Here is a 15,166-nt window from a genome sequence, read left to right as displayed (position 1 = left end):
CTGTAGCCCGGCTTCGTGAAGATTGTGCGGGCCAGTTCTTCCGGCTCACCCAATCCCCGATCCCTGCGAAGCACCAGCCGCAGGAGCGTGCTTCACACTTTATTAAGCAAGAAGGCGGGCAGCATCCCTTCAATCGCCATACACAGCGTCGTCGTTGCTGTCGCTGTGGGCGGATGATGAGAGCTCTTCGCGTGGCGTGCACACCGGGCAGTGCCGTTGCATGTCGTCCCAGCACGACCGGCAGTACAGGGCCTTGCAGTCTGGTGTGGGGCACACGTAGGAATCCGGCGTCTCCATTGCCTGGCACACCACACAGCGCTGACGCAGAAAGCGGTGCAGGAGAGGACACCGGCGGTACAGAGCCTCCACCAGGTAGTGGGGCTGTTGGAAAATGAGGTGGATTGGTTAATGCCAAGTGGGCTGAGCAGAAAGGGTTGTCAGGGGCACTGGGCAGCTCTTAATGTATGAAGTCCCAAGGCCTGGCAATGCTATATTGGAGGAAACTGGGGTAGACAAGAAGAGCCCTGGAGGGTGATATTGAAGAAAATCTAAAGAGTCGTCTTCTCCTCCATGATGGGATGCGGAGCCTGGCGTGCCCAAACTCACTCCCCAAAGATGACCCACAACAACTATGTACACCTGTGGAACAGCTTAATTTGGTTCTTAGGCTTAGAAGGGAGGAGGGCACAATTTACACCTTACTGGGCTAGAGAGATGGTTCTGCGGTTAAGAACCCTGACTGCTCTTCCAGAGGACCCAGGTTTGAATCCCAGCACCCGCACAGCTAACAACTGCCTGCCACTTGAGTTCCAGGGAACTGGATGATCTTCTGGCCTACCTGGACACCAGCCACCCATGAGGACACAGACATATGCATAGGCAAAACACCCATACACATTAAATAAGTGCACATTTTAATTAAGTCTTTTTTTAAAAAAATCTCTCCGGGCGGTGGTGGTGCATGCCTTTAATCCCAGTACTTGGGAGGCAGAGGCAGGTGGATTTTTGAGTTTGAGGCCAGCCTGGTCTACAGAGTGAGTTCCAGGACAGCCAGGGCTACACAGAGAAACCCTGTCTCCAATCCCCCCCCCCCCCCAAAAAAAAAAATCTCAGAAAGATGGTGTAACTTTCCTAAGTCAGATCTGAGTCAAACCTGGCAGGAACCAAGTCCCAAGCTTTGCGGCCATTCCACTGTCTCACTTTCCGAATACCCTCCTCATACAGTTGCCAGGAATTCTTCCCTGGCCATTGCCTAAGACATCCCAGGGGCCCGCCACTGCCTGCCAGAGAAGAACAGAGCTGGGCCTGCCCTTCAAGTGCTCAGAGGTCTGTTTCTTCCCAGCCTTGCTCTGCCTCCACGGCTCCTGCCACATCTGTGCACTTTGCATTTCCCTTAGCTTGCCCTTTGACCTTGGCATCCACTTTGACCTCTGAGTTTTTTTTCACACACTGTTCCTTCAGCTTAGAACACATACCCTCCTATTTCATCTAGCCATTCGAGTTCAGTCTACTTCAGGACCAGGTCAAGGGATCCTAGCCTGCTGATGTTCATGTGTGCCCTGGGGCATGTGTGCCAGTCAGGGGACAGCTTGTGGGGAGTCCTCTCCTTCTGCCTGGAGGATGGAACTCGGGTCATCAGGCTTGGTGGTGCGTGTGTGTGTGTGTGTGTGTGTACCAGCATCAATGAAGTATAACCCAGGCATTGTAACAACTGAACAAATGAATTGGTTAACACCATCTTACAGAGAAGAGAAAGCAAGACCTGGCAGTTGAGTAGGGTCACACAGCTGCCATACCATGGCAGGGATGGAGCTGGACTCAAACCAAGTCTTCTCTGGCAGCCAACCACCATACCACTCTTCCAACTCTGCAGAATGGCCTCACAGACCTGTCTACACTGTTCTTCCAAGGGGGAAAAAGACACAGTGAGGACCCCTGGCTCCTTCAGCTTCAGAATGTGTGGACTCAACCGCAGTTCCAGTTCTGTGTCTTCCAAAGACTGCATGTTCCCTCCTGAAGTCCCACTGACCCCTGGCCACCTGCCTCCTCTCCATTTCCCAGAACCACCTTGGGCTTGTCTGTGTGCTCTTTCTTATGGGGTCATTGTTGCCCTACAAACGGACCACCCAATCTCACGTCTCCTTTCTGTCACTTCCTAAAGTCCCATGCATGTCTGCAGCTGGGTTGAGTATTGAGTTTCAAAGACAGATGCAGCCCTGACCTACCCTGTATCTGCCAGACCCACTCAGCTCCACTGGGCCTGGGACACTGAGGGTGCTGGGTGTCCTGAAAAGGGTGTCCCTTCTCGGAGAGTCTGCAGACCCTGTAGAGAGCTGGCAGGCTTGCTAGAGACTGGACTTACTGGAGCCTTCTGCTGATTTGCCCTCCGAATAATGGCGGCCCTCTTCAGTTTAGTGAAAGCTGATCTCTTCTTCAGGAACTCATTGTAGAAGAACAGAGCCCGCTTCTTCTCTCGCTGAGGGGTTGGGTGGGAAGCAAGAGGAACCAGCCATAGTGATTAGGGCAGGGGAGGACACTGTAGGGTAGTAGGGAGTTGTAAGCTTGCATGCTCAGGGGTGGAGCTGTCTGCCGGTTCACCTTGGGGAAATAGAAGGCTGCGATGACTCTCCGGAGTCGGTAGCCAAAGGCCTGAGCTAGGCAGAGACACACAAGCAGGAGGGTTGGCAGTGAGGCCTTGAAGTAATCCCTGGCATTCAGGCCCATGGGTTGAGGCAGGCAGGCTGGGGGAGAAGGAAGATGACCATTAGCAATCTGGTCAGTACCAGCTGAGGGCAGCCTTAAGTTGATTTCCCTACCCTGGAGGTACAGGGTGGACTTCCAGTTTGACTCCCCTGCCTCTTCTCCATCTTGCAAAGCTTCTCTGTAAATACCATAGCTACTTATGATCTGCCCTCCCCTCCCCCCTCGCCCATCACCACCTCTGGAGGCTGCTTGATTTCAATTTCATTATGGCAGAAAGGTCTACTGGACAAGGAGGAGGCAAGACCTCAAAGCTCTGGCAACCATTTTTCTCTGATCCAAGCTCGCCTGGGCTCTGATCTCAAGCACTCCACTTGCAAAAAGTCCAGTCTTCAACCCCACCCTATTCCGATCGTACCCTAGCCCTCGACTCCACAGATCCCAGCCTTTAGCATTGCTCACGCATGTTGTTTGTTTCCACATCTGTACTCGAGGAGGTGTTCAGAGCACCGATGGTTTTACGAAGAAGCTTGGCGAGTATGGAGTCTCCCTCGACTTTTATCTCCAGCTTGTGACTGCCTGGTCAGGGTGGAGAGAGGGATTCCGGTAAGAGCTGGAACTATAGAGGACAGAGGGAAAGGATGCAGAAAAGGAAGGAAGAGGTATGGGAGGCAGGAGGGGGTTGGCCCCAGGCTCACTTCGAAAGGAATACTGCACGAAAGAGTGCTGGCGGATGGTGTCAAAGACGGAGTAGAGTGCCCAGTCGGTCGCGCACAGCACCAGCAGCAGCAGCACGATAGGCAGGGTCTCTAGGAGCTCTCTTATCTGTAGGGAGCCCAGGGAGGCAGAGTTGGGTACCTCTGCCCTGGTTTGGAGCTTGGAATATTCTCTGCCCTTTGCCCTCCACTCTCAGAGTCCCACTGGCAAGTTGCTCCCCCCCCCAACCCCCATCCCCAGACCCACTGCCCCCTCCAGTCTCACCACATAGCGCATTTCCCAGGCCTGGATAGTAGCTTTGAAAGGGAAGATAACAGATTTCCTTTCTGCCTTGCGGAGTGGCAACAGACTCTGTTTGCCCTGAAAAAAGTGAAGAGGGCTTGTTGCTCTACTCAAAGGTCCCAGGTTCAGTTCCCAGCAGCCACATCACACATACAGACCCATACAAAAACATTTTAAATATCATTATAGATAAAAATACTAAGGGCCCTCATTCTCCACACGGGGCACAATAAGGTGTCCTCTGGCAGGCAGAGTTGAGTTCCCTCACCAGCTTCTTCCTGCGTGCATCGATCTGACAGAAGTAGGTGCTGATGTAGATGTTGTCAAAGCGGATGTCCCAGTTGTAGTGGTCCATGTAGGAGAAGGCTCTGTGAGGGAAAGGCGGGGCTGTCTCCATCTTCCTGCATCAGTGTCTCCCCATCCACACCCAGCCACCGGCTTCTGTTAGACACAGTCATCACATCAACCGGCATTCACAGAGCATCCCTGTCTCTGAAGCCTGGGACAGGTGACCCAGGAATGAAGGAAGCAGGCTCCACCCTGCCTTCTGGTTGTTCATAGATGTCCACCCATGCGATTGCTGAGGCCTGACAGAGGAAGGGAGGGCGTGGCCAGTCTGTGAGTTAGGGGCGGACGTTTGTCTTGCAGGAAGAATGAAATAGATGCATGGAGTCAGGAAACCCTCCAAATTGCAGGAATCACTCAGGACTATGGCTCCCATATTCATTTTATTTATTTGGCTTGCCTTGAACTTGTAGACACCTGCCTGTCTCTGCCTCTTGAGTGCCGAGACTAAAGGAGATCTCCACCATGCCCTCCAGCTTTATCTGCTCCACACCTCAAACAAAACTCAGATCCAGACACCTCCCATCTTTCCAGCACACCCTGCCCTCACTGACTTCCCTTGAGCTGTGTGTGTAGACATATGTGTACATATATATGTGAGTATTCTCTTTGTAGCTCCCAAAGTCCCGAAAAATACTTGCTTCCTAAGGAAAAACTCTAATTGTGAAAACATGTTAAGATTTCAGAAATATGTTAAACTGCAAACTATGAAACATAAATCCCACTTATGAAGAACAATGCCACTGGGAGTCTTCAGGAAATGCAACGATAGACTGGGGCGCCCCCTTGTGGAGAGACCTACCACTGCAGTGTTAGGTTTTCTGGGCTAAAGACATCCCTTCCCCCCAGCTCTGTCCTGTTTCTGAGTGATCTCACCCAGGTTGAAAGCCTGGCAGCGACTTTAGACTCTCCCTTCCCTCTCCAGGCTTGGCTTTCAGAACAGCTGCGTCTTTCCACTTCCTTCCATTTTGGGCTATCTTCCTGCCCTGCCTTACTCTGTCCTCATTCCCTAACCTCTGACCTAGCCTGGTCTCTGTGCCTGTGGCCCCAACCCCCCTTTACCCACCCACCCCCATCCTCATCCATCTTGTGGTCACCTTCCTGTTGAGGGCCCTTCCTGCAGAGCTTTCCAGACTCTAGCCAAGCCACCCTCAGTTCAGCCCTCCACCCAGCCACTGGCCTGTAAACTGCAGATGCGGAGGTCCTTGCTCAGGACACCACACGTCCTTCCGTTGACCACAGATCCTACCTGCAGCCTTCTGCAGGGCTTAGCTATGGCCACCCCTATGAAACCTCCATGTATCCCATGCCTGTCCCCACAGCCAGTCCATACTGTGACCCTTGGGTCATTTGTGTTTTCTGAGTGTCTTTTTCACCATCTCAACTAGGCGAGGAGTGTCTCCAAGGTAGCAATATGGCTTGTTCACCTTTGTCCTTCCACGGGGCCCTGGCTACCTAATCATTCACTTGGAGCCACTCTAGCCTGAAGAACAAGGACAGACAGCAAAGGTCCCTATGGCTGCACTCATTCATCTCCTGCTCAGCCTGGACACTGGAGGGTGGAGGAGAAGAGGAGAAGGTCCAGAAGTCAGTGGGAGAACCTGAGCCCAGTGAGGGCCAGGGCAGCCCCAGGTGGACACCTGGCTGGGTAGGGTTGTGGACTTTGTTCTAAATGGAAGGAAAGAAGTTGCCAACACAGCAGGCAGGAGAGAATGAAAGCAAGACTAGATGATAAAAATGGCACACAAAGTCAGAGCCAAGGGGAATAAGAAGGGCAAGGGAAAAAAAAGTCTACAGTCAGAGCTAAATGTGTGTGTGGCGGGGGAAGCCAGTGTTAGGATGGGTGCTGGAGGAGGCAGAAAAATGAAGATGGTTGCCTTTTTAAAGACAGTAGGAAAACGGGTAATGCCTCTTCTTACAAAATCTCCATATGCCCATTAGCCGTGAAAACAGGCAAATCAGAGTCAGATTCCAAATTAGGGGTATCTGGTCCTGCATCTCTTATACCAGGGCTCTGCCCCTGGGGTGAAGGAAGGGGCAGCAGGTGGGGCGGGTGACTCACGAATGGAAGACCAGCAGGAACGTGCAGGACAGAAGCAGGTGCAGCAGTCCCATAGCCCACTGCAGATAGGTCTCCTGCTGGCGAACATAGTCCCGCACCTCGGTGCCCATGTGCTCCCAGTTCGTGGTGTTGAGACCTACCATTGAAGACTGCTTCTCTTCCTGAGAAGGGAACATGTGCAAACAGCCTGCTACGCTCTCGCTGCACACCACCAGCCTCTTGATGACACATTTCCACTGGCACCCTACATATGTCCTCCATTCTCCCAGGACCGCCAGGAGCTGACCCTTCACTTGTCCACCAGTCTCTGTGACAATCTTGCTTCCCTGCACCCACATTAACTGACACCATCTCATGCCTGGCTATCCATCCACCCCCCAAGCCAGACATGTCCGTTCCTTCCCCAGGCTGGCGTGATCCGTCGGGTTAGTCACCTCTCACTCCTGCTTCACGCTCAGACACCTCTTCCCTGGGCCTCTCCTCTTGTCCTCTCTCCTGTCTTGATCCTGGCCTAGATGGCTTCCTTCCTCCCCTCCTGCTCCCCATCTGCACCCTTCCCACTTCCACACCTCAACCCCTTACCTTAAGGTTAATATTGGCTGAAAATTCTCCAGACAGTCCATGGATAGACTGGTTGACCGAGTCATAGGTTTGCCCAAAGTTGCCTTCCACGGGGATGCGTTTGTAACACCAGATCTCCATCACTGGTGGACAGTAGGACCAAGTCAGGGCCTCTTCATCCAGGCAGCATCCCAGGCCTGGCTACCCTCCCTTGAGCCTCTTCATCTAGGAGTTTCTGCCCTTGACTTTCCAAGGCACCCACTCCTGCCTCCTCTACTAACCCTGGGTTCTCCCACACAGCTACATGGCCTGGTGCTTCATTCCCATTTTCACATCTGTCCTTAACCATACCAAATACTAATCATGGTATCCAGCATTTCTAGAGCAGTTCCTCTGGGTACCACTTCTGTTAGGACTTGGCATGCATCAGCCCATTAAGTTTCAAAACCCTTACGGGGGTGAGAACTATTATTATCCAGGACTTTCCAGTGGAGAGATGGGATGCGGAGCTTAGCCGGAGCCCATCTTCACTACAGAGCCGTCAGTAGGGAGTGAACTTATGTACCCAGGGCACATACACTCTACACCTGCCTCTGCTCCTCCTGCCTTACACCTGTTGTGGTCCCCGAGGATTCATCTCCTCTAATCCAGGGGTCCCTTCCCCACCATCCTGCCACTAACCCTTGGCAATGTTACAGAGGAACTTGAACTTCATTGGCACGCAGATCATGTTGTTTAGGAGCGGGAGGTGGATGCGTCGCATGCAGTTTTTATGCTTTTTATCAAACCAGCGGTAGCAGCTGAGTATGGCTTTATTTACCACATCTATAGCAAAACAAAACAAAAAAAGACAGAAGTGTCTGAGGTTCTCATGCTTTGACCTAGAACCTGGCCCCAAAGTCTGCCCACCCCTGCCCTGCTCAGGAATACTCCTCACGGGTGCAACGTAGCCTGGTCCTCAGCTCATACGTCATCTGTGTGGACAGGTAGGGTCGGACTCGGGAGGTTCCGAACATCTCTGCGTTTTCTCTGTTCTTGTCCCAGTCCTCAGATGTGTAGCCAGCATCACTCTTCACCTGTTCATCCATCTCCTCAAAGGAGGTCGAGATGTTCTGAATCTCTTTATTCAATGAATCTTTGCTGCCCTGGGGTCAGGAAGGTGGGAGGGAGCAGAGAGGGGGGCAGAAAAGACTCTGCTTCCCAATTTGTCTTCTGGCAATGCTCTTACCCACACCTACAGGGCTCTAGGCCTGAGACAAAAAGCCTCCTGCCAGTTCCCCACAGCTCACATGCTCGGTAGCCTTGCCACACTCCTCAGACCCTCAGCTTTTCCTTGGGTCTCTCTCTTCCTCCATCCTTATTGCTCAGTGGTTCCCATAACTGTGAACGTTGCTCTTTAATGCTAATCTCCCACAGCCCCATGGCCTCCTCTCCCACAATCCTCATCTCCAACATTCCCACCCACCCCACCACCATCCCCAGCCAGTAGCCCCAAATATTCCATTCTCTGATCCTCTGGACTCCAAAAGTCAATATTCCTAATTTCCTAACATTTTCATTCAGCTGAGCAAGTTCTGCCCATGTGGGTATCTGGAAATATGCAAGTATGTCTGTCCCTATGGTATGTTGACCTCCTGGTTTTTCAACACCCCAAGATCAGGAAGGGCTCTGCAATGTCTGGGGATAGTGGTACAAAATATAATAGGAGCTCCCTGCGAGGGCCATATATCCAGGGCCATGTTCCCAGTCCAACCCAACTCAGTCCTGGGGATAGGGACTATACAGGATGCTGACCACCATGCCCTTGAACACTGCCCGCAGAGGGGCTGTGGAGACTCGCCAGGCGGATCGGGTGTTGTTGATCTGCAGCTCCACGGTGCAGCCCAGGGATGCTATCACCTCGTTGATGTTGGACCTTAGATTGGCCGCCGGCCCTAGCAGAAGAGGCCCAGTAGGCCTTTGTAAGATTGACTTTCTGCAGAGTCAATCCCCTCTTAGAGCCACCCTAGAACCTTCTTTGCATACAGATCACCTTCTAGACCATAGGCCACCTTCTGGGCCTCCATAATGATAGCAAGTCTATGGGAGATCTTGTTCAATCCTTGTCTTTTCAGACAAAATAAATGAAGGAGGCCAAAATGTGGAAAGACACTCTTTGAGAAATGCAGCAGGTTGGAACACACACACACACACACACACACACACACTTTCTCCTCTTTCAGCAACATGACGACCCCTTCCCCCCTACCCCCCTGGATGGTCTGCCCAGAGTCACTACTTTGGCATCACCAACTGGTACTTTGGGGCAGCCACTCCTTACCACTGTAGATAGCAGCCAAAGCATATCCCATGACAAAGAGTCTGCCTTCTTTGCCCAGCATCTTGGGTACCAACAGGAGACTGGCACAGCGGATGTGAGGGGAGGTACCCCAGCCGATGGCCCCCAAGCCTATTGGGAGATCCAGAACATGGGAGATGAAGTAAGGAGACAGCCTCGAATGCCATTTATCAGGCGTCCACCTGCCTCAGCCTTCTCCTGGATCTATTCTGCCCTTATCTCCATTTACACCTGCTCTGATCGACTTCTCAGGCCCCACTCATTCATTTATTCATTCATCTACCAGCCATTTATGGAGCACAGCTGTGTGTCTGTCTCAGCAAGGTCCTGGGGAGATGGTGAGGGATGGATAGAAAAGTCATGGCCACGCCACGCGTGAGTGTGCCTGTGAGGTGAGTGGGTGCCAAGCTGGATGCATATTTATGTTAGGTGATGAGGGAGCAGAGCAGGCAAAGGGAACGTGTTGATAAAATGGGCACTGGTGGACAAGGTGGTCAGAGGAGCAGTCAGCAGTGTCCTCCCTGGACATTTCCGGTGCACGTCCTTAAGCTTCCCATGTGGTAGCCCTTAATCATGTGTGTGTGGTTACAGCAGAAGCACATGTGGTCTCTGCATGGAGACAGCGAGCTCCATGAGGCTCATAATCCACAGAGAAAGACAGACATATAAACAGATGACTACCACAGGACAGACGTGCTCAGTGGACCAGGGAGGGGCTTATGCAGAGGGCTGCAGAGCCAAGGAGGGCGTGGGTATTTCTGCAGGGAGGGGTGGGGCTGGGAAGGCTGGACAAAGGAGATGACGTGTCAGCTGGGCCCGGGAGATGAGTAACTGTTGTTGGGAGACACAGATGGCAGTCCAGGACAAAGGAACAGCATGAGCTAGTCAGGGTACAAGACGATCCCCTTGGAGATGGAGTCTCTGCCTAATGATGGCCAGAGCCAACCCCAAATACTTAGGCTCCCACCATTTGCACTGTCCTCCCACAGTCCCCGGTGATCACTCACTGGGACCAGAGCTTACTGTTGCAATGCTGGGGTCCTGCACATGGGAAGCCCGGTGAGCTTTACCCCAGGCGCCTGGACTGAGGCTTCCCTTGTTTAATTCTTATTTTACTTCACGTGGATAAGTGGTTTTGCCTGTATGTGCACCATGCACACTCATCCCATGGAGGCCAGAAGAGGGTTTCAGATCCCTACCTAGACTAGAGTTATAGCTGTAAGCTGCTCAATGTGGGTGCTGGGAATAGAACCCAGGTCCTCTGGAAGAACAGCCAGTGTTCTTAACCACTGAGCCATCTTTGCAGTACTGTGGTCTAACTGGTCTTCATACTTCCTCCCTCACTGCCTTCCAGTTCAGTGGCCACAATGATCTTATAAAAGCATAACTCGGATCACGGCCTTTCCCTTTTTCAATCTGTCTTCCTCTTACACTTGGTGGATAGGCTCCAAACCATTAGATGTGCTTGATAGACCCTGGTGATCGGCCCCTCCCACTTTCTCTGGTGATCCCAGGCCACTGAGTCTCTTGCCCATAAGTCCACAGGGCCCTGGCCAATGCCCGTTTCCCACCAGGTCTTCAAGTTGCTGTTACCCTGTGCCCTGTCAGCTGCACTCCTCCCCCATGGCTCCAGCTAGACATACAGGTTTGTGGCAGACCCTGGATGCCACCCAGCAGTTGTTTTTTTTTTTTTTTCCTTCTGCCTTCTCACTTGTTAACACAACTTGGATTTTGTTCAAGGACAATAGCCTGGTTCTGCCCTGGCCCCTGGGGGTTGAGTCTGGGTTTGCCTAAACCAATCTACGCATTACAGGGCAGAGAAAGAAACTTGTTCTGTAGTCTTGGCCTTCTGGAAACCAAATACTGAAGCTGAGACAATAGCTGACAGACAGACAGACAGATCGCTGTTTTATGTCCCAGGAGCGTCACACAAAGGGAAAAGCTAGTCTTTTACTTTACCCAGCCCGCGTGTAGCCGGGGAGGAGGGCTAGGTATTATAGTCATCAACACTAAATAGGTAAATAATTGTAAATAGAGAAATCTGGGTCTGGTGTCACATGTCTATCACCTTAATTACTCAAGAGGCTGAGGCTGGAGGATAGAAAAGTCTGAAGAGCATGCCCACAGTCAGCCTGATCAACTCCATGAGACTCTGTCAACAAGTGAAAAGGACTAGGGATGTAGCCCAGCTGATAGAGCGCTTGCCGGACATTCATGAAGCCCTGGGTTTGACCCCTAGCACCAAAACCAACCCAACCCAACCCCAAACCTAGGTGTCATGGCGGTATATGCCTTTAATATTAGCACTAAGAGGTGGAGGCAGAAGAAACAAAAGTTCAGGGCCATCCTCAGTCTGAGATTTATGAGACCCTACCCAGAAAAGGAGAAGGGGAGAAAGGACAGAGGGGGGAGGAGGAAGAGGAGGAGGGCTGGGTACGGTGGTATATGCCTTTAAAACCAGAATTTGGGAGGCAGGCAGATCAGATTTCTGTGGGTTCAAAGCCCCCTTGGTTTACATAGTTGGTTCCAGGATGGTCGCAGCTACAAGAGCAACCATTTAATTAATAAAAAAATAAACCAGAAATGTGAATGTTCTGGAAGTGAAGGGTAACATTTTGTGTCGGCAGGCACAGGAGGACAGTCATAGGACATCACAGGTCAAGTCCAGACCCTCTAGGGCCTGTCACAGGGAGGGACCCTGCCTTGTTCCTCATGGGCTAGATTTCGGCAGAACTGTAAGAGCTGGCCAGGTTGCTCCAGGCCCTCTCCTGTGTAGATCCCAGAGTGTGCAACTTCTCTCTAGGGGAGAGGGCGACTATGAGGTACACAGCAAGTCCTGAAGGCAGCGGGCCTGAGACTCTCCATCCACAAGGGCAGCCTGCTGGGGCTTGGGGTGGATGCACATCTCAAAGGAGGAGCCTACGGTTGGCTCAAGAAGCTATGGGACCCATCTGAGTCCCCCCAAAAGAACCTGCCATGCCAAGGGCACTGGTGAAGGATTATAACGGCATTGGTGTCTTAAGACTTTGGCCCCCTCCCCATCATAAAAAAAACCAAACCAACCAAAACAAAGATTTTTATCCTTTTCCCTCTAATTCTTCCTCTCCCCTTTCTGACATCGGAAGAAACAGAAGGGAAGCCTGTAACTCTAGCACTTGCAAGGTGAGAACAAGGAGTTTCAAGCCTAGCCGAGGCTACCTGAGACCTTGTTTAGGTGGGGAAAGGATACAGGGTGGTGTGGTGGGCTGAGTAGGGGTGGGGAGGAGAGGCCAGAGGGAGTGGTGTAGCTACTGATAAACTGCCCTTGCTCCAGTAAATAGCTTCCTACCCATGTTTGTTCAAGGAATTCTAATTAAACACAGAATGAAGCCGTGCAAAGGGGAGGAGGGCTTATTGGGAAGAAAGGTCTCATGGGTGGGGGTGGGGCGGGGGGAGGGGAGGGAAGGTGGTGTTAAAAAGACTAAAAATTCACTCCAGTGTGTGGTAGTGCACGCCTTTATTCCCAGCACTCAGAGGGCAGAGGCAGGTGGATCTCTGTTAGTTCCAGGGCAGCCTGGTCTACAGGGTGAATACCAGGACAGCCAGGGCTACACAGAAGAACCCTGCTTGGAAAAGCAAAAAAAGGGAGGGGACGGGGACTAAATGCATTATATGCATATATGATGAAACTATCAGAGACTGCTTCAAAACAAGGCAGGAGGAAAAGAGGGGAGAAAGGAGTGGAAGAGAAGCCACGACCCCTTTTCACTGCAGGACCCAGGGCTAAGGGGCAGACAAGGTGGGGGCAGATTGGAGCAGCGAGGAGAGGTGACATTTTAGGAGCATGGGAGCCTGAAGTCCTGATGTAGAATAGTCATGACCCTTTAACCCCTTCAAATAAGGCCTAACTCGTCAGCACACCAGGGACTTGTACACGTGTGAGGTTAGGTCGTCCCCAGGACAGGAGCACAGAGGTCAGACAAGAAAACAGTCTTCTGTAGTCTCGACCTCATGGCCAAAGACTCTATGTGTTCAATAAGCTAGTGCCCCTGGGTTGGGACAGATTTAGGGAAGGGTATCAGTTTCCATAAAGAGAGATGTGAAATGCCTCCTGGCAAGTTTTCCTGGTTCCTGAACAGGGGCAGGAGAGACCTGTTTCTTCTCTGGTCTTTGAGAATAATGCACAGAGATGTGTTAGGTGGAGTTGTGGTAGGTATTTTGTAACCTAAAAACCTCTAGCCAGAGCCATTCCTTGGCACCCCAGACTGGCCTGGAGCATACTGTGTAGGCCAGGGAATCTTGAATTCATAGACATCTTCCTGCTTAGCCTTATAAATTTGGGGGTTTTAGGTGTGAGGCACCGTATCCAAATATATCTGATTTTTTTGTTTGTTTTTGTTTTTGTTTTGTTTTGTTTTTTTTCAGACAGGGTTTCTCTGTGTAGCCCTGGCTGTCCTGGAACTCACTCTGTAGACCAGGCTGGCCTCGAACTTAGAAATCCACCTGCCTCTGCCTCCCAAGTGCTGGGATTAAAGGCGTGTGCCACCACTCCCGGCTGTCTTCCTTCCTTTCTTTCTTTTTTTAATATTTATTTATTTTGCATTAGATATTTTCTTTATATACATTTCAAATGCTATCCCGAAAGTTCCCTATACCCTCCCTGAGCCCTGCTCCCCTACCCACCCACTCCCGCTTCTTGGCCCTGGCATTCCCCTGTACTGGGGCATATAAAATTTGCAATACCAAGGGGCCTCTCTTCCCTGTGATGGCTGACTAGGCCATCTTCTGCTACAAATGCAGCTAGAGAGATGAGCTCTGGGGGTACTGGTTAGTAATGTGTAAGAGGAGGCTAAAGCTATGGCCTTTGGGGCACAGAAGGAGCAAGCTCCCATTTCCCCCAGGTCCCTAACGCCCAGCTTTTACCCATTACTAACTTGCCAAGCAGTATAACGCCACCACCTTCTGCTCCTCATAAATGTTCATGGGATTCACCAAGAGCTGAAAGAGACCTGAAGGAACAGTGTGAAGCCAAAAGTCAGCGATTAGCTCCAGCCCTGCCCCAACCATGCCCTTCAGCTCCCATACTTGCCTATGGCCAGGAGCCCACCAGTGCCTGCTCCTAGCAGGAAAGCAGTTACTGGAAACTCCCCTGGCTGTCGCCACAGGAACCGGATCCAGGAAACTGGAAGACTCCAGAGGAGCAGCCCCTGTATGACTGAAGGGGGGACAGTTCAGCTCATAGCCTCTTCTAACTGAGTGAGGTTCACTAGGTTAATACTTTATTCTTATTTATGAGTGTATGTGTGTCTGAGTTTACATACATAATGTTTATGCTGGTGGTCAAAGGGTGTTGGATCCCCTGGAGCTACAGTCACAGGCAGTTGTACACTGCTTGATGTGGGTGTTGGATCAGGTCCTCTGGGAGAGCAGTAAATGTTTTTAACAATTGAGCCATCTCTCCCAGCCCTCAAAGTTTGGGGGTCTTGAAACACTCCTCACCCAAATTATTTACTTAGTTTATGTATCTGAGTGCTCTGTCTGCATGTGTGCTCAGAGAGGGCATAAGATTTCATTATATAGGGTGGTGAGCCGCCATGGGAGTGCTGGGAGCTGAGCTCAGGACCTCTGGAAATGCAGCCAGTGCTCTTAACCACTGGGCCATCTCTCCAGCCCCAGGCCCTGAGATTCTGAGAGGATCAGACACCAGGGAATCCTGGTGGTGGGGGCGTGGAGCACACTAGAAAGAGGGATGCCGAGGAGAGGAGTTAAGGCCAGAGTGGAGGAGAAGAGAAGAGGGCTGAACTGAGAGAGGATGGGAGGTGGATGGCCCCATAGCAGAGGAGAGAGGAAAGAGGAGCCTGGGGGATGCTGGAATGAGGCTGGCATCTGAGGGCTGTCTCACTGGTGTGGGGCCGTTTCCTTTGTTGCTCCTGTGCTCGGTAACCCTTTGTAAGGTCCAGCAGCCTATTCTTGAGAACCTCTTTTATCCTGGAAATCTTTTCAAAGATCCCCAGGCTGTGAAGTGTTGATGAGAGGAATGCCATGCCGCCCCTGTCTTTTGCTTCACACACAGTCCACAACTGGCCTGTGTCCTTCAACTCCTCAGCTCTGGGAGCCCTCAGAACAACTGGGTAGTGGGTTCTGAGACACGCCCATGGTACAAGCCTTTGGAACTTTAGCAG

At 51.6% G+C, this 15,166-nt stretch overlaps 1 protein-coding gene across 1 annotated transcript; it reads right to left on the bottom strand.

The window, feature by feature from the left end:
* Positions 1–129: 129 nt before the first annotated feature.
* Dcst1 (DC-STAMP domain containing 1) lies at positions 130–15,119 on the bottom strand. The gene is made up of 16 exons (XM_021158297.2): positions 14,887–15,119; positions 14,074–14,199; positions 13,919–13,993; positions 8,988–9,116; positions 8,462–8,601; positions 7,605–7,812; positions 7,349–7,492; positions 6,689–6,810; positions 6,107–6,267; positions 3,968–4,067; positions 3,682–3,777; positions 3,399–3,525; positions 3,163–3,279; positions 2,599–2,741; positions 2,363–2,476; positions 130–381 (listed from the first exon to the last, which is right to left on the bottom strand). The coding sequence occupies exons 1-16, from the start codon at positions 15,026–15,028 to the stop codon at positions 130–132; spliced, it is 2,196 nt and encodes a 731-aa protein (XP_021013956.1). The 5' UTR covers positions 15,029–15,119.
* Between the last annotated feature and the right edge of the window lie 47 nt (positions 15,120–15,166).

This window comes from Mus caroli, unplaced genomic scaffold (genome assembly GCF_978045245.1).
Source record: "Mus caroli unplaced genomic scaffold, Mus_caroli_1 scaffold_3, whole genome shotgun sequence".
NCBI lineage: Eukaryota > Metazoa > Chordata > Mammalia > Rodentia > Muridae > Mus > Mus caroli.
Note: the sequence above shows the minus strand (reverse complement) of the source record. Positions and strands in the feature narration are given on the sequence as shown.

Coding starts and splice junctions, on each gene's coding strand:
- Dcst1 (XM_021158297.2), bottom strand. CDS start 15,028: ATGGCATTCCTCTCATCAACACTTCACAGCCTGGGGATCTTTGAAAAG. Junction 6,811..7,348: donor CCTCTGTAACATTGCCAAGG/GTTAGTGGCAGG, acceptor ACTGTCCACCAG/TGATGGAGATCTGGTGTTAC. Junction 2,477..2,598: donor CAGCCTTCTATTTCCCCAAG/GTGAACCGGCAG, acceptor CCAACCCCTCAG/CGAGAGAAGAAGCGGGCTCT.